The sequence below is a fragment of the Chaetodon trifascialis genome, chromosome 11 (assembly GCF_039877785.1).
Source record: "Chaetodon trifascialis isolate fChaTrf1 chromosome 11, fChaTrf1.hap1, whole genome shotgun sequence".
Taxonomy (NCBI): domain Eukaryota; kingdom Metazoa; phylum Chordata; class Actinopteri; order Chaetodontiformes; family Chaetodontidae; genus Chaetodon; species Chaetodon trifascialis.
Genome location: NC_092066.1, coordinates 3,926,506 through 3,944,472, shown reverse-complemented (window position 1 = coordinate 3,944,472; position 17,967 = coordinate 3,926,506). Strand labels below are relative to the sequence as shown.

General features: G+C 48.0%; 2 protein-coding genes across 9 annotated transcripts in view; one reads left to right on the top strand and one right to left on the bottom strand.

The window, feature by feature from the left end:
* The window catches only part of pfkpb (phosphofructokinase, platelet b), a 21,523-nt gene extending 13,189 nt beyond the window's left edge, over positions 1 to 8,334 (top strand). For 4 of the 8 annotated variants that reach the window (XM_070974397.1, XM_070974395.1, XM_070974393.1 and 1 more), the window contains 9 exons: positions 13 to 83; positions 378 to 465; positions 1,296 to 1,448; positions 4,300 to 4,464; positions 5,445 to 5,506; positions 6,090 to 6,201; positions 6,311 to 6,410; positions 6,528 to 6,633; positions 7,346 to 8,334. In XM_070974397.1, coding sequence (XP_070830498.1) covers positions 13 to 83; positions 378 to 465; positions 1,296 to 1,448; positions 4,300 to 4,464; positions 5,445 to 5,506; positions 6,090 to 6,201; positions 6,311 to 6,410; positions 6,528 to 6,633; positions 7,346 to 7,502 — 1,014 coding nt within the window. In that variant the 3' untranslated portion in view covers positions 7,503 to 8,334. Of the gene's footprint in view, positions 1 to 12; positions 84 to 377; positions 466 to 1,295; positions 1,449 to 2,936; positions 3,090 to 4,299; positions 4,465 to 5,444; positions 5,507 to 6,089; positions 6,202 to 6,310; positions 6,411 to 6,527; positions 6,634 to 7,345 lie in introns of all 8 variants that reach the window. The other 4 variants (XM_070974399.1, XM_070974396.1, XM_070974400.1 and 1 more) reach the window with 2 other exon arrangements.
* pitrm1 (pitrilysin metallopeptidase 1) lies at positions 7,121 to 17,967 on the bottom strand. The gene is made up of 28 exons (XM_070974392.1): positions 17,719 to 17,967; positions 16,844 to 16,949; positions 16,552 to 16,658; positions 16,294 to 16,445; positions 16,043 to 16,157; positions 15,781 to 15,877; positions 15,388 to 15,548; positions 15,117 to 15,243; positions 14,943 to 15,031; positions 14,603 to 14,731; positions 14,326 to 14,439; positions 14,073 to 14,169; positions 13,821 to 13,955; positions 13,386 to 13,524; positions 12,692 to 12,808; positions 12,479 to 12,608; positions 12,280 to 12,400; positions 12,024 to 12,100; positions 11,647 to 11,812; positions 10,962 to 11,062; positions 10,657 to 10,777; positions 10,511 to 10,561; positions 9,973 to 10,085; positions 9,734 to 9,856; positions 9,363 to 9,508; positions 8,908 to 9,010; positions 8,712 to 8,817; positions 7,121 to 7,611 (listed from the first exon to the last, which is right to left on the bottom strand). Exons 1-27 carry the CDS (start codon positions 17,763 to 17,765, stop codon positions 8,724 to 8,726), a joined length of 3,078 nt encoding a protein of 1,025 aa, XP_070830493.1. The 5' UTR covers positions 17,766 to 17,967; the 3' UTR covers positions 7,121 to 7,611; positions 8,712 to 8,723.

Here is a 17,967-nt window from a genome sequence, read left to right as displayed (position 1 = left end):
TCTTAAAATCAGATCAAGGAGATCAAATGGGGAGATGTCGGCGGTTGGACGGGCCAGGGGGGGTCGCTGCTGGGGACAAAGCGGTAGGTCGAAGCTGAAGAAAATGCCGTTTGTGATGATTGTACTGTAGATATCACGTTGATGTTTTTCCCGTTTCTTTCTCACTTTCTTTAAATTGTCTTTTTGTTTTAGACTGATTTTTGACGTTTAACAATCAGTCAAGTTGTGGATCCTCGGATTTTGTTTTCAGATAATCAATTACTCACCTTTTCCAGAGATATCAATCCTGCAAATTTACTGTATATCAACTGAACAATGCATGACTGAAACATCTTAGTGGGAGTTAAGATACTGAAATATTTCCTCCTCCACGCCAGCACTCTGCCAGGCAAACATCTGGAGAAAATAGCCGAGCAGATGAGGATCCACAACATCAACGCTCTGCTCGTCATCGGAGGATTCGAGGTCTGTAACTTCTCCTGATTTTTGAGCAGTTTTTAATCTTCATTTCACAATATTTGATCTTTCTGAACATCTCGCTCAACATGTTTTCTTTGTCAGTATTTCCTCGTACTTTTCAAATATTTTATTCTGTTTCAAAAAAGCTTCTAATAATTGCCTAAAAGTGGAATTCTTGAGTCGTCTGAAAGGACAAATGTGGATTATTTTCATGGATCAGCCTCGTTGCTCTTGTCTTTAAGTGCTGTCTCTTTCCAGATGCATTCACTGTTTTGTGTTAACATTCATTTCATTTTCACTGATTTACCCTTTGTGACATTTCAGTTTTAAAAAACAGACTTCTGAATTATCTAAATGTTGATTTAAGAGACATTTAAGACACATTGAAACGTTACTGGCTCTCTCCTTGTCCGTCCACATGTCTGCTTCATGGTCGAGCTGCAAAGCCAAAGCCTGAGATGATTTGAACAAAAAGGACTTTAACCAGTGACAGACGGGTTTATTATTCAGCAGAAGAGTCCAGTAGACGTCTTAGATGATGAAGTTTGAACCTTAATACTCAGTGAAGTCTCACTTCATGACTGCTGTCCGTCCCCCTGCCATCACTGCCACTGAGCTCCCTCAGATCCGTTCGGACCCCCTCCCCAAACACCCGCCCCCCAAGTTTATGTCTGCATGTTCCCAAATACCCACTGTTCAAGTCCACGCTGTGTCCTCTTGTCCACTGCCCGTAACGACCTGGACGTTAGGCCTCTTCTCTGTCCTCCCACACCTCATTCCCTTTGTCTGTGCGTCCTCACCAACAACCAATAAGACGCCGCCTCTCACTGCTGCAGGCCTACGTGGGATTACTGGAGCTCTCTGCTGCGCGGGACAAATATAACGAGTTCTGCGTGCCCATGGTTATGGTCCCCGCCACCGTCTCCAACAATATACCCGGTTCAGACCTGAGCATTGGCTCAGACACCGCTCTGAACGCCATTACTGATGTAAGTGCGGCTGCGTTACAGAGCGTATGTGTGTGTTTGTAGTCAGACCTAAGGCACACACACACACACACACACCGCCCGGCCTGTCAGAGTTTGGGGCTTCGCTGACCGACAGCTCGCATCCTGGCATCAGCAGTCAGAAGGTCGACGAAAGGTCACATGACATGTTTTGGTGATATTACACTAAATAGCGACATTTTAATATTAGCTTCCTGGTCGGCTGTCAGTGTTTGATGTCTAAAAGCTCTTTAGTTTGTGCAAATTTAACTCATGAGGATCACTTCACTTCAGCACATGAAGCTTCGTTTCACTCCTCGCCTCCCGGCTTTCTTTAATGGTCGCTGAAGTGAAGGCGCGCGCGGCAGGAAAAGCTTGTTTTTTTTTTGCCATGAAGCGTCAGACAGCTGAAATGTTTTGTGTGTAAACACACACACAGCCCTACACTCAACAGCCAAACCTGCGAGCATGATTTCAATAGACATCACCGGAAGGGACAGGCTGACACGTGAACATGAGAAGCGTGAAAACAGAGTCAAACTCAACAGTTCAGACAGGCGACAAATGTCTTGAATTACAGCACAGTGTAGTGTTTAAGCTCCGGCTAACGTCCACACACACGCAGCGTCAGGACACACAAAAGCCTTGTTGCTGGTTGCTGCCGGAGGCGAGCTGGTCAGCGGAGGTCCCAGGTAAGTGTTGGGCATGCAGTGACGTGTTGTGGCATGTTGTTGGCGCGTGGCCCTGGCGTGTTCTGTTTGTTTGGGAAACAGCAGGCAGCTCTGCTCGCTAACGGCAGCAAGTCGGTGCGGTCTGAGAGTGAGTCTGCACACTGACGACGAAGGCCAGCGTCGCTGAACGCGGCCGACGTTTTCGCCTTGTTTTGAACCAGGAAAGGTCTGACTTCAGCCTGAGGAGCAGAGTCGCTTCGCTTCCTGTACTTATAAGGAAACATCGCTCAGGCTCTGGAGTCCCACCGCAGCCTTTATCTCGTCACGTCAACACCGTTACATGTCAGCCAGGGTGAACCTCCCAACCCCCCCGTCCCCGTCCCGTCTCCTCTCAGCCAATGGGAAGCCAAAGCCCCTCGTCACCTGGAGAGAGCCAACCAGCAGCACACACTCTGTAGACCACACACACACACACACACACACACACACGTTACAGAGCTGCATCTTCATGGTCTCAGTTTGATTCCTTGACTCGTGTCCTTCATGAAGCGCTGACGGCGCTCAGGCTGATCTGAACCCACTGACGCCTCAGCAGCATTTCTTGCTTCATAACTGCAGAAATAGTTTATTAAATATGCAAATGAATACATTATTCATACTTTAAACAGTTTGTCATTTGAGAAGTTGACAAAGGATACAAGCCAAGGGAGCCTCTGGGCCCTGTGAGGCAGCCTGTAAACACACAAGGACACACTGACAGGTCTCAGTATGCAGGGTGCCCCCTGGTGGTCTAACCTCATATTACGCCCGCAATCATCAGGCCTTTGAGTCCCTGCTGCAGCTGTACGAGGCCCGGGCCGACTACGAGGAGTTTTGCATCCCGATGTGCATGCTGCCTGCCACCATTAGTAACAATGTGCCCGGCACTGACCTCAGCATCGGCGCCGACACGTCCCTCAACGCCATCGTGGAGGTAAGAGCCCAGACGGCGCGAAGAAGAGAGACACACGATCGAAGGGAGGGATTCTGCAGTGTTAAATGATGACTGTTAATGTGAAGAAGATCAGCTCAGCAGAGTCTGGAGTGATGAATGAAGTGAGTTCAAAGTCAGAAGGTCAACCCAGAATTTCTCAGCCGAGGTGTCGTGTTTTGGTTTGAAGCCTCAGTTAAAACAGCTAAATCAGACAAAAAGTGAAGGAAAAACATCAGTGAAAGGAAATCAGAAAGAAAGCAAACAGCAGATTATCCTGAAATATCTTTTGGGAACACCTGAAAGAAGAGCACGAGCGTCTCTTCTGTGAACCTGATGGAAGTTTACATAGCTTAAATCTTTTAACAAAACGTTTGGAGGCTTCAAACTCAGACCAGAGACGGCAGAGAAATCCTGGGTTCAGCTGCTCACAGTCATCCTCAAACGATCCGTTATGATCCCAGTTCACCTGCTGAACCCGTAGAGACGCGCGAGGCAAGCAGGTGAAGCCACAGCCGGTGTGTGAGTACGATTTCCTTTTCATCCAGAATACTGAACTCCAAAGACCACAATGCTTTGCATGTGAGTGGCTGCTGCTCTGTCGTGCTGGTGGTTCATCAGAAGCTGCCGATCGGCGCTTTGCTTCCAGATGAGTGAAACCGCCAACCAAACCAAAGATGAATGTTCTGCTGTCCTGAGCTGGCCGGCTTCACTCACCTGGCCCTGATGCACAGGTCAACCCCGATGTTCACATCTGCATGCAGTCACTCATCATCGCAGCTTTTCTTTTCCAGCTGCATCTGCAGGAAATCATCATTTTTGAAACCGGAGAGGCGATGATTAAAATTTCCAGACAGAAGATTAAACTTCGCTCACGTGTGCTCGCTGAGCTGTCGGTGTTGTATAATGAGGAGGGAGTTGACCCGTGCATCAGAGTGTCCGAGCTGAGCCGTGTGATCGACTTCATCATCTGAAGCAGAGCTGCAGCTGATCGTTATCATCACTTCTGTTTAGATCGACTGTTCAGTCTGCAGACAGACGTCTTCAGCAGATGTGCAGAACTTCTTTCTAAAACAGTCACTTTTCTGTTGATTGAGGAACAGACGCGTTGACTGATCATCGCAGCTCTGCTCTGATGTCTGTTGTTGTTGCATGTGCTGATGCAATCTGCCATTTGTCCTCACAGTAACAGAATAATCTGTGTGTGATTCAGACATGCGATCGCATCAAGCAGTCGGCCAGCGGCACCAAGCGCCGGGTCTTCATCATCGAGACCATGGGGGGCTACTGCGGCTACCTGGCCACCGTGGGCGGGCTGGCCGCGGGCGCCGACACCGTCTACATCTACGAGGAGCCGTTTGACATCCGAGACCTGCAGGTCAGAGCCACGCGGTGGAACTTTCCCACCTAAATGTTCAGTAGAGCTGAGATCAGCGGCTGCAGCAGCTTCCAGCTCGTCACTGCCGCTCTGCAGGGTTCAGGAGCGTGCAGGTGACCCAGATTATGGCAGTGCGCATGAAGCAACTTATTAATAACCTCTGAGCTGCGTCAGTCATCCTGACAGACAGATCCCATCAACGCAGGCATGGGTGGGCTACTGCTGCACCAAATTTCAACTCGATCCAGTTCAAAACAACTTTATTGATCCTGTTTAAGGGCGGTTAGAAACAGAAGCTACATCACAGCGCTTATAAAAAACATTCAAATATTTTATCAACATCCTGACTTTGTTTTAGCGTCTAATCACACTTTTTTTCTTTTGTTTTTGAATTCTTTCGTGAAGGTTTTCACGTGCTTTTATAGTAGCTGCTCTGTTGTTTTAATGCCTTGTGTGAGACACTTTGTTCTCACATGACACAAACAATACACCAGCATGTTCATGTACTACATGATAACATGAGTACACCTGGCAAAATACTCAAAAATGGCTTCTGTGGTAGTTCACTGTACAGTAGGTGTCATATTTTGCCATGATGACACACACACAAACACACACTCCCATGGTGCAAACACCACCCACACTGTTGCAGCTGGTAAATAAACCATAGAGCAGCAGCAGAGATTAAAACTGATGCTCTTATATTAGCAAAAATAGTTCAAATCTAAGCTCATACTGCAGATGGAAGCAGCCGTACAACACCCAAACCTTCCTCTTGCAGTGAACCCACACTTCCCTCCATCAGATGGTTAGAAACAGGAGATGTGGCGCCCCCTGGTGGTGCCTACGCCGCCCCGCACTCCTCAGCGTCTGGGGAGTGATGAGGCGGAGGCGTGTGATTCGCGGCTGATCGGCTGCTCGTGCAGGCTGCTCTTCACCGTCGCTGCGCTGTAACGCGAGGCTTCGCTCTGTGTTTTCAGGCCAACGTGGAGCATCTGACGCAGAAGATGAAGACGAGCATCCAGAGAGGCTTAGTGCTCAGGTGAGGCTCGACGCTCTAACGCCAGTCACTCTGCTCTTTGGGTTTGTGTGTGTGTGTGTGTGTGTGTGTGTGTGTGTGTGTGACATTTCCACCAGTGTCCATGGCATTAGCTTGCCCTGAGAGTGTGTGTGGGGCTGAGAGAGAGAACAGGAGTGTAAAAATATTTACTGATTTTACCGAGAACTCGTTTACATTTTGTGATTTTGGAAACAAGCTATTTGTTTTCAGGTAATTACACAAAACCAGCTGGACTTGAAATATGGCTGACAGCTGATCGACCTCGCAGAGTTTACTTTATGTCATCTGTTGTGGCTATTTTAGTCCACTGCACCATCGCACTGTTTAAATTGCTCCCAGCAGGATGGAGGTCTGTGGAAGTAGGACAGGTGTAGCGCTGTGGACAGTGTGTAGGTGACACTGCGTGCTGAGGTTTGCACCTGCATTAGTTCATTGTTACAAGACGTGCTCGGGCGCAGCGGTGCATCGGGACGGCAGGCCGGTGCCCTGGCTCAAGGGCACTTGAGCTCTGGGGGTGTAGAGAAACAAACATGAGGACACTTAATCTGCGACGTTTGTGTTTTAGAAATGAGAACTGCAACGAGAACTTCACCACCGACTTCATCTACCAGCTGTACACCGAGGAGGGACGAGGAGTGTTTGACTGCAGGAAGAACATCCTCGGTCACATGCAGCAGGTTGGAGAGACACACACACACGCGCACTTCACTGTATTTGTATAGTAAAGAAGAATATCTTCTTTAATAGAGGGACAGTGTATTTGTCAGCCTTGTTTTCTTCTCACAGGGAGGAGCTCCATCACCGTTTGACAGAAACTTCGGCACTAAAGTCGCTGCTAAAGCCATTCAGTGGATCACACGGACGCTCAAGGACTCTTACAAAGGAGGTAAATCCGCGTGTTTGATGAGGTCATAGTTGTTCTGAGTTTAATCAGTCTGTCAGTATCTGTGTGTGCAGTCCTGATGTTGTCCTGATGATGACCTGATGCTTGTCTTCGACGCAGGGCGAGTGTTTGCCAACTCGGACGACACCGCCTGCCTGCTGGGGATGCGTCGCAGAGCTCTGGTGTTTCAGCCTGTGTCGCAGCTCCGGGACGAGACCGACTTTGTGTAAGAAACATTTTCAGTTTCAACGTGTGGGGCAACGCAGCTCCTCGATTTATATCCATGAACAGGGCGAGACAAACTGAATGGACTGACTTCCTGCTTTATTCATCTGTTCAGCAGCATATGTGTGTGTGTGTGTATGTATGTATACACATTTTTATATATGTGTATACATGTATACACACGTCTCAAAGCTGTACACATACACATGTGTATATCTATTAGATATACACATACATACATATAGATATGTATACACGTGCCTATATGTGTGTGTATATAAAAATATATGTATATGTGAGACTAATTTCTAAAGGAAGCGTTTTGACAGTTTATGAAGTACTTGTACACAGTCAGACTGTTTCCTGCTTCTTCCAGTCTTTATGCTAAGCTAAGCTAAGCGTTTCGAAAAAACTTGAACTATTCCTTTAAAGTTTACAGTAAATGTAGGTTTTTTGTACCATTCAGCCAGCAGGTATGAGCCCAGACTCATATTTTAATGTTGCTTTAATGAAGTAAATGCTGTTAAATACAGATCTGCAACAAGAGTCTTCAAATTTTCATAGCAAAAACATGTAGTAGATGACTTCAAACGTTTGAACATCTAAATATTGCAGCGTCTTAGATTTTTCTGATGAATGTGTGGTGGGAGTTCAGATCGTCTCTTGTGAACGGGTGCAGCGTGACATGAAATCCTGCTGTTCTACCTCCTCAGCCACAGGATCCCAAAGGAGCAGTGGTGGCTGAAGCTGCGCCCGCTGATGAAGATCCTGGCCAAGTACAAGACGAGCTACGACGTGTCCGACTCGGGCCAGCTGGAGCACGTGACCCGGATCCGACCCAAAGAGAGCAACACCTCAGCCACCATCTGATCCGCGGGGGGGGGAGGAGGGGGCGCCGCTGCCGGAGGAGAGCTTCACTCCAACAGCTTCACCGAACAGTGACGGCTGCTCTCACAGCAGCTGATCGGCCGCTGACTGACTGCAAATACATTAAGATAGATTTCAACAGACAGGTCACCTCAAAAGGTTCTACTGATGGTTACATCCTGGCACTTTCCAGAAGAGATCTATGTTTTAGATGATGAAGCTGAGGGCGAGTCGCTGGGAATAGAGCTCTTTACGTTGTATTTATGGCACTCCTCATCACGTCCTGTTTAAGTATTCACGTTTGAGTCCTGAACATGTAGCTTATCGAGCTTTTTTAAGCCGCCTCGCTGAGCAAACGTCGTGTGAACACGGCGGGGACGAGCGCGGCGACGCTTTCAAAGCTTCTGTCATTTCTGTTATTTTCTACAGCACTTTGAGTCCCGTAAGTAATATATAATCCCCTAGAGCTGCTGTAAAGAGGTTTAACGCAGGAGGATCGCACACCTTGAAAAACCGTCTCCCATCTTGATTGTAAAATGCTTCGTGGTGAAAACTTGAAGGAAAATGTGACCTACAGGATGTGTGTGTGCGCGTCCTGTCGCCTGCCAGCTGTGTGTGTGTGCGTGTGTGTGTTGTGGTGTTGCCTTTGCCGTTCGTGTCCCGGGCTTTGGATGTCTCGTAGCGGTGTTTGTGAGTAGCGTCCTGCTGTTGCTGTAGTTTGGCGGTGGAGTGGAGGATGTGTGAAACTTGTACGCGACATTAACCTGACGTGACGGCGGCGTGATGTGTCCTGTCACAGAGTAATAAAGCTTTTATTGTGTGGAAAGTTCCTGAACTGTGTTTTGTCTTTTTTTTGCGATGTGTCAGTAACTTCTTTTAGAGTAAGAAACTGAAGCTCGTCCAGGTTTCAAACAGCCATTTTCTTATTTTGGTTTTACGTCCAGGTTTTACCTTTTAAAGACGAAACATGGACATTATGGGAAAGACAGTCTTGGAGGAGACGCTCTCATTGCTGTATGGTAAAGTGGCAGGAGGCTAACTTAGCTTAGCATAAAGAAAAAGGGGAACATGACATGTTTGCTGTTTCCTGTCTTTATGCCGACTCTACGATCACAAAGTAATCACTGAATAAAGATCCAACTCGGGTTTAGTCCTTCAACAGACTGGAGGCTACAGACCGGAGGCTCCTCTGGGGTGTTTGGGTTGACGTACCAACTGCTGGGATTATTTCACAATCCATGAGGGGTCTTTCTTAATCGTCTCGTTCTCTGGGCCCAGGACGGCAACGCCACACGTCCTCTGGCCGACACCCAGATAGCTGCAGGAAATCAAGAGCAGGAACGTTCGTTTTAGAATCAATGACCACAAACAGACGCAGAACTGTTGATTCTTCGTTTCCAGATTTCACCTTTCGGCCACTTGCACCAGGTTTCTGTGAGTGACGGCGAAGAGTCTCTCTCTGTGATTCTGCTTCATCTCGTCTGTGACGCCGCTGAGGAAACGGCTCATTCCTGCAGCGCAAACATGGCGGACAGACGAGAGTCAGAGCTCAGAGCTGTGATGGCTGTTTTCTCAACACACTTCAGACCAAACAAAGCCACATCTGTAGGTTTACAGTCTAAAAGCTCACCCGAGAGGATGAAAACATTAAACATTTCAGTAAATCTTGGAAAAATCAGTCCGTCTGACTGACAGGCGCAGTGCAGAAACATCTCAACCCACGATCTCACCTCACGATGTCCAGAGTTCAGAACAGTAATGAACTCAGATCTAAAAAGTCAGATGACCTGCGGTGAATTCGGCTCACTGGTCCGACCAGCTGCTGTCTTCATTCACTGGCTGAGCGCAGTGGGAGGGTCTCACCTTTGTCTGAGGGGGCCACAGGTGAGTCGACGGCTGAGAAGACGGACAGCTTGGCTTCGTCGATGTCCTGCTGGGTGAACTGTCCCGACTTGGCCCAGTCCACGCCTCTACGAAATGCTGACAGGGTCTGCACCGAGTTCGGGTCCCTGAGAGCCGATGAGAAACAAACAGGAAGTCAGCAAACGTTTGATTTTCTCCAATCAGTATTTTCTCTGTCGATCGAGTCGTTTGGTTAGAAAATTTCATTACAGAGTTCACGTCAGAGGTTTCTGTCGCCTTTATGAAAAACCTAAAGATACTCAGCTTAAACCAGAAACGTTCCCACCTGGGGAGCTGAAACCAAAGAATCTGGAACCTGAACTGCTGCTCACCTGTATGAGTAGAAGGAGAAAAGACCTCCTCCCATCCTGGCCCCGCCCCCGTAGGCCCCTCCCTTCTCTCGGATCTCTCCGTGAAGAAATTTCGCCGTCATCATCCTCGCCAAGATGCACAAGCTGTGAAAGAGGGAACACAAAGAGTTCAAATTAAATAAAAAGGATTTGAACGTTAGCGCAGACGCTCATCCTTCAGGGTGAACTTCCTGTCACTGGTCTTGAACTGGCGTGCTCACCTGGCGTGATCCTCGTGGCAGAACGGCACCGTACGAATGCTCTCGCTGACGAAGTTGACCGGGAAAGGCATCTGGAAGAAGGTTTTCATCTGACACGGGTGGAAGTTCAGCTCCTGGAAAGCAAAAGATGTTTCATCCCAATTCAGAGTTCAGGTGTTCATTGTTATCGCATGTTTCTCAGAAATCTCAGTCTCTTCACTTCAAAGTTTCTCTTTTGCTTTCATGAAACAGGTTTTTTTCCTTCATGTTTAATTCAGATTCAGCCTGCAAACACAGAACATTAAAGCAGCAGTCTGTGGGATTTAGTGGCACCTAGTGGTGAAACTGCAGACTGCAGCCACCTGAAAATGCCTCAGAGAACGTTAAGGTTTGTCCATCCTGAGCTACTGTAGAAAATCACTTTAATAATCTTCCAAACTGGTAAGTTATTGGTAATTTATCTATCTAATCTAATACAGGAGTAGATGTGACGTGTAACACCTCAAAGATGCTGATCAGCTGATCAGGAAATGAAAACGGCATCAAACAGTGAACTCACAGAGATGAGTTTCCTGCTCGGTCCGGACTCGTCCAGAGGGTCTAACGGCCTCTTTAAGGAAGGAAGGAAGACAAACATCAGAGAATATTTAAATCTGATCAACCAGCCTGTCATCCATTGGCCCAGGCTGCTTCTTCACATCTTACCTCAGCGATATTAGTTCTGACAGGTTTGCGTTCTTTTCTGTTTTCAGCGACGTCCTTCATGAAACTGTCCAGCTGAGCTGCTGTGTCCACCATCTTCTGTGGAGACGCGTTGACGGCACACCTACGAGGAGCGAACGTTCGAATCACAGTGTGTTCACGCTGAAACGTTTTATTAGAATAAGAAATTTAAGCAACATAAACGGCAGAAAACAGTAAAAAACAAGCGAGGGCTCCGACTGCAGTCTGCCTCAGAGGCCTTCAAAGCTCCAACACTGGACACGTGGACAGGTGGAGCATGGACACACCTCATGTTGTCAGGGTTGAGGAGGTGCTTCTTGATCCGGGGCAGCGTTCGGATGACTTGGCCGAGGTCTGACATCTCAGCTATCCTCTTCATGAACTTCACCTAAAGGTCAAAAAAGACAGCGTTTGTTCTCACAGACGAGCGCAGAGACACCACAGGAAAGAAAAAAAGACCAGCTGGACAACAAGGTTTAAACTAACATTAATGAGTCTGACAAAATATCTGTGTATCTATTCAAAATGACACATAAAATAACACAATCAATGATTAGTTAATGGAAAACCAACATTTTTTGTGTTACATCACATAAAACTCTTCATGTGTATCAAACTGAACCTTTAACAGCAAATTTAGTTACTTTTTAATTCCAATTTGTTTGAAAGTTTTAATTCTGAGCAGCAACACGACGCTGAAATCATCCCAGTGTGACACAATGGAACTAACACAGAGGACAGTGGATGTGAATGAAGCAATAACTAATCAATAATAACTCCGTCTCTCTGCTCCAGGTTTACACAACTAGTTTGAAGGAAAAAGAAAGTCTGCACATGGTGCCTTTCAGAATTTATGACAACTACTATTATTGCGTTATATTTTCTAATTTTATTTTTTAGATTTTCATTTTTGCTGCTTAAAAGTCTGCTCAAAGTCGACTTTATGTACGAGTAGTGATGTCCGTGCAGTACCTGTTCCATCCCAGCAAAGGTCTCCTGGAGGTCTCCTGCTGGAGTCAGGTGACGGCCTGCGCGGGTTATAGCGTACATGTGACCGGAGTAGGAGATCCCATTGGCCAACTCCTGCGCCGACATCATCACCAACACTCTGAGGCGCTCCTCGTCATCAAAGTGGGGGCTAGGAGAAAACATTTGCTCAAAACACAGTCTCCATGACCTTACCATCATTTTAATATGGGGGTCTATGGGCATTGACTGGCTTTTGGAGCCTCAAGTGGCCATTTGAGGAACTGCAGTTTTTCACACTGGCTTCATTTTTCAGCTCCAAAAGTTTCACTTGGACTGAGTGACGTTTATCAGCAGGCGTCTCAGACTGTTGGACGACGTACCTGTTGAATATGTTGCTCCACAGCTTGAACATGTGAGGGAGGTTCCTGTCCAAGCAGGAGGAGGACAGGAGGACCCCCTGAAACAGAGAGCGAAGAGCCAATGAGAGCCACTCGTCGCCACATGACGACTGAACGCTCAGTTTGTTGTTCAGGGAGGCTGAACTGTAACCTGGGCTGAAACCAGGAGCCACACTGGGCTGTTTTTACAGACATGGGCGTGATGTTTCAGACACTGATGCTTCGAGCTGCCACTCACCTGCTCGTACATGTCCAGCTGGGTGGAGTCAGGGATGACCTGGGTGGAGACAGACATGCCTCCTGTCCGCAGCTCCATCTGCTGGGACTGCTGCTTGTAGTCCAGAGCTCCGCAGCCCATCCTGATTGAGCAGAGACACATGCAGACTCTGAAACGTGCTTTGCAAGTTGTTCACTGGCAGACTGACGGGGGAACTCACTTGGTGATAACGCTGCAGAAGAGCGGGACATACAGCCTGAGGTCCTCTGGCAGCGTGTTGAGGCTGCACATGGCTCTGAAGTAGACCAGGCCGTTCGTGGGCTGCTCACAGTACTGAACAGGAACACCACCTGCAGTGAGACAGCAGAGACTCAACACTCAAAGACACAACGCTGGACATGTGACACACAGAGGACTGCAGGGGGCGCTCTACCTGCAGCGCTGATCTGAACAGGGGTGACGGGCATCGTGGGCTCGATGTCGGACACTTTGAGCGCAGGCAAGCAGGAGGCGTCCTGGGTTTTACTCTGAACGTCCAGCAGCTCCAGACCTTCCCAAGAGGAACACACAACACTGTAATATCAAGAATCTGAAGTGCGTCACATCCCGCTTCCGTCACACACTCGTCACAAATCTTACTGTTAGATCAGAGGTTGAAAACACAGACGATAACCACATTCAATCACACAGTTTGATCACATCAACAGGCAGAAAAACTGAAGAAACTCCTCGTCCGGGCTGACGGTTAATGACGCTCAGCAGGTTCAGACTCTTCTGTGCAGCGCTGGACACTCACATGGCAGCACTTGTTCCTGAACCTGTTAAGCTTTAATATTTGTACAAAGTGTCTGAACTTCATTCACTGGGAGGCTCTGCTGCAGAAAGCCGGTGAACTGAGGGCAGAAACTCAGAACACCTCAGTTTCTTTGAAGTCTTTGTGTGGATCGTCCTTCCAGGCAGCCAATAAAAGCCTGTTTGATACACAGTTTTCTGTAATTTCATGGGGTCAAGGTCAGATAGTGGTCAGCAGCAGCAAAGTCTGAGCTTATTCCTGACCTTGATTAGGACTTTGTGACCTGAGCTTCTGAAGGAAAAGTGCGATTCGGCACACTGAGCAGTGAAATTACCTTTCTCATAGATCTCTTCTCTGTCACGGTCAGACAGAGCCTGGATCTTCCTCTGCAGCTTCTCCTCCTCAGCCTTGGCCTGTTTCTCCATGTAGGCCTCATCCGGGCTCATGGACAGGGTCAGTCTGTGTGTGTTCTCCTGCATGGACGGGGGGGGGGGGGGGGGGGGGGGGGGGGGGGATTTGACGAGGGACAGAAAAGCAGAAAATTAGTATTAAATCCTAAAATGCGACTGGAGGACCTGAGGTGAAGTGTCTGTGCTGCTGCCATGAAATTGAGAAAAAGACTAAAAACCAAAGCAGCTCTAGAGCTGCTGAAGCTGACCTCTGACCTCCCTGAGAAGCAGGAGTCAACAGTGCAGCTACGAGGACTGAATCCTGCACTGGTTCAAAGACATGAACGGCAGCCGGCTGCATGTTTCCCTCTTTAACTCACCTTAAAGTAGTGCCGGACTTTGTCCTGCAGGAAGCGAGGGTTTTCCTTCAAGGCCTGTCTGAACTGAGCCACGCTTTCATTGATCTGCAGCAGCTCCACGGGGTCGCCGTCGTGGTTCCACGATGATGCTATGTACTACAACCACACACATGCATCAAGAGTGAGGACGAAGAGTTCACGCACAGAGAGCACAAACTAACATCCGAGTGCTGCTCACATACCTCCCACATGGAGGCTTAGCAGTGGACTCACCGAGGCCAGAGACAGGCCGAAGTTGGTGGACTGATGCTTCATCTGGATCTCAATCTTATGGAGGAGAGCCTCGATTCTTTCCTCCTCAAAGCCGTTCCTGCGAACAACGAGGAGTAATGACTTTATCTTACACACTGTGGACGTGTCTTCCGCTCTGAGCAAAGGGTGCAGAGTTTCAGGAAAAGACCACGTCTGCGACTGTTAAACAACCTTTGCTTCAAACCAGAACACCCAAACGAGACGGCAGACTTACTCTATGATGTCCTCGATGGTTTGGCTGATGATTTGTTTCACCCTCTCGGTGTCCTCCTCAGCCATCCCCTGCAGTCCGACGCTGAACGACGCCTCTTTGGTGCTGCCGTCATATCTGCACAGCAGGACATTTCAACACACTCTCAACACATACATGAACGTGCTGCATGTTTAAAGAGCTGTCAGTCAGTCAGTCAGCTTTCCAGCCACACTGGTAAAATTAACCTGATCTCAGCTTAGTGAAATGAAGGCGTGCTGTCAAACAGCCTTGTACAAACCCTACAACAGAGGAGAAGTCGGTTCCTATCTTGGGCTCAATGAGAGCTTTGTAGAAGGGAGAGTTCGGTCCAGAGATCATCAGAGAGGACAGCAGGCTGAGAGTGAACCCTTCAAACGTGTCGGTGATGCTGCACAGAGAAACCAGAGCGAGACATCAGATGTGTCTGAAGAACAGAGCTTCTCTTTACAAAGAGAACTGCTGTATCGAGGACGCCCCGTGGAAAACACGAGCACACGAGCCGCTGCAAATAAAAGGTCAAAGAAGAAGATCGGAGACACAGACGAGGAGTATAAATGTCTCTGAAGCCCAGCAGGAAGTCAGAGGTGGTGTGATCTTACTCTCCCAGCAGGTAGCTCACACACAGCGTGTTCTGCCTGGATGGATCTGGAGCCAGAGCGTCAGGGCTGCAGGTCACATGGTCCTCTCTCTGAGGACACAGAGATCAGACTTTGACTGCATGTTCAACAGCCTTTCATCGTCTGGGAAGTCACTGGTCTAAATTATGAGCTTACTGGGCTGCTCCAGTGAGGCTGGGGGGGGACCTCTGTGTTTGGATTGATGCATTCAAACTTGGAAAGAGCTTCCTCTTCGATCTGCTTCAGGTGCTGCTCCAAAGGCAGATCTCCATAAGTGAAGAACCTGAAGGACATACGGAGGAGGACATTATTCTTCACAGCAACATGTGGCTGAATGAGTGAACTGTGAGCGTTAACAGCTGCTCTGCCCTCATTTTAAAACCCTCTGCCGCTCTTTTCTGGCCCGTGTGCGCGTGTCTTCCTCTACCTGGCGTTGCTGGGGTGATAATGCGTGGCGTGGAACTGTCTGAGCTGCTCCCAGGTGAGGTCCGGGATGGCGAGAGGCTCTCCTCCTGACACCACGGAGTAGGTGTGGTCCGGATACAGCTTGTTCTGCAGGTGCTGGGCGTACACGCGCTCGTTGTCCGACTGTGCGAAAACACACGCGCAAACACACCAACACACTCATCAATCACGTCAAATCCGTCCACTGCTGCATGGGAAAAGCTTCAGATTGACAATATAGCATCAGAACATGTTTTCACTGCATGTACACAGAGAGCTTAGGAGATTCAAATGCAAAATATTTCCATGTCCAGAGCTGAAGATCACTTCTTAAGATCAGACCTTAATGGCAGCCAGTGGGCCAGTGCTGACTTACAAAAGCCCCCTTCATTTCATTGAACACCACTCCTTTAAACACCAGGGGGGTGCTGGGATCTGTGGGGTCTTCGTTCTCCAGCCTCCAGCCCTCCTGCCTGCAAAGTTAAGACACAAACAATCAAACTAGATGTTTCTGGTAAGACTTTCACAGACCTGCTCGGGGATATTTGCAAAGTTTGGCGTCTAAAATCAGTTAGTTACCTACAAGTTAACGTGTTTCCCTCTGGCATATTTAACCGTGCAGCAACAGTCAAACTCACTTGAAATCCTGCTCTCGTAAACAAGGGAAGAAAACTGCATCCAGGTAGACGGACAGAAGATTCTGGAAGTCCTTCCCATTTTGGGTTGAGAACGGATACATGGTGTAGTCGCTGGCTGTTCGACGGGAAGCGAACACAAAAACACGCCACGCAAACAGCTCATCAGCCATTTAAGGAATTACAAACTTTTGAAGACGATCAGTAAAATAAGACGTCGGTACAGGACGTCAAACAGTTGGAATATTCGGTACCTGTGAAAGCGTTCATGAAGGTGGACAGGGACCGGTTGAGCATCTTGAAGAAAGGGTCCCTGCAGGGATACTTCTCAGAGCCACACAGCACCGTGTGCTCCAGGATGTGGGGGACCCCTGTGCTGTCCATGGGGGTCGTTCTGAACTGGACGCTGAAAGACAGGAAGACAGGATCTGGTGTTCTGCTGTCATGGTGCTTCACGCTGCGGTAAAGTGTGACAGGCACAATCTGAGGTGGAACATGGCTGTAAAACCAACCTGAAGAGGTTGTTGGAGTCATCTCTGGCTGCGTGAAGGTACTGAGCTCCAGTCTTATCATGGCTCAACTTCACTGCCGTGAGAAACAAGTCGGGGACGGCCACAACCTGGAAAACAGGATGAGCTGTTGAAGTGACCTTCTGTTTGATAGCACTGAAAAACGGTTGCTCCACACGTGTATTTAGACCTCCGCGGGGTTCGTATGTTATCATATAAACCATAAAACCTGCTGCTTTGACAAAGACACAGCTTCTTCTCTGAAGCTGAGGTGACAGTGGACCAGTGCTCCCACCTCTCTGACTGTGAATCCGTGGATCTTCTGTCCTGGTTGGTACTGCGCCGCCCTCTCTCTTGCTGAAGTGCTCTTCAGCTTCCATGAATGCTGTCGTCCATTGAAACTGGGAGTACAAAGTAAATAGTAAGCAGACTAATCCACCCGTCTTTGCACAGACTAATGCAGATCTTACATCTCAACATTTACACTGAGGATTTTGTGAACTGGCTGGCTCCCACTATCCTCCACCAAAGTCTGCACACATTTTCATGAATATCATGAGTTAATAATGAAGCTGACTTTAATAAGAAGTTTTTAAGTTGTGCAAAACATGCTGCTGTTTTAACCACTGAGAGAGTAAAAAAGGAAATGAACAAATCATTGCAGATAATGACTTTCCAGAGCGTGCATGCAAAGACACTGAGCCGGTGGGTTTAAGTGTGAGTCCATCTGCATCTCCAGCTACATTATTTAGCTTTAGTAAGTGTTTGCAGGCCATAGGATGAAGGTCACATCACAGTGCAGGTTAGTATGAAACTGACACCCCGAACAGCAGTTACTGAGCAGCCTACAGGTGCCTGAAGCTGCTTTCCTATGAGAGGAACAGTTCATATATAACCATAAACAGTAGTTTAAGTCTAAAGGGATGTGCGCTCATGTTTGGTTGCATCAGATGTTTCTTCACTTTAGCCGCTAAGTCACATTTCGACAAAGTCAAAGCGCTTTTTCCATCTCTGATATCACAATATCTAACTTAAGGCACACTGTCATAAAGTCGCTGAATCCTGTCGCGACATTACAAAGTCAACAGCACACAAAACTAACATTTCATCGATTAGCTATACGCCAGGTGTTTCCACGCTAACTTGCTGTGCCGTTAGCTAACTTAATACCTTCGGTATCGAAGTTTCTGGAGCACCGCCGTCGTTTGCCGGAACATGGTTTTGTCAGGAGCTGAATTATCCAAGTATGTCGGCTTCCGGCACGGCTGTAAAATCACAGTTTTAATCAAACGCTGTCAGTAATTCCACATTATTTCGGGGGAGGGTGTCCTCTCATGCCGTGTGTAACACAGCTGAAACGTGAATTCAGTTGCGCACATAAAAACGTCCGTAACACCTGCGCAGATCGCGGATCTGACC

What these genes read in the sequence shown, in the direction of transcription:
- pitrm1 (XM_070974392.1), bottom strand. Translation starts at nt 17,765, where the DNA reads ATGTTCCGGCAAACGACGGCGGTGCTCCAGAAACTTCGATACCGAAG. An exon ending in ATGAAATGAAGGGGGCTTTT is followed by an intron (nt 15,549 to 15,780) that starts GTAAGTCAGCAC and finishes GTTTTCGCACAG; the next exon opens with TCGGACAACGAGCGCGTGTA. An exon ending in AGCTGGACATGTACGAGCAG is followed by an intron (nt 12,101 to 12,279) that starts GTGAGTGGCAGC and finishes TCTCTGTTTCAG; the next exon opens with GGGGTCCTCCTGTCCTCCTC.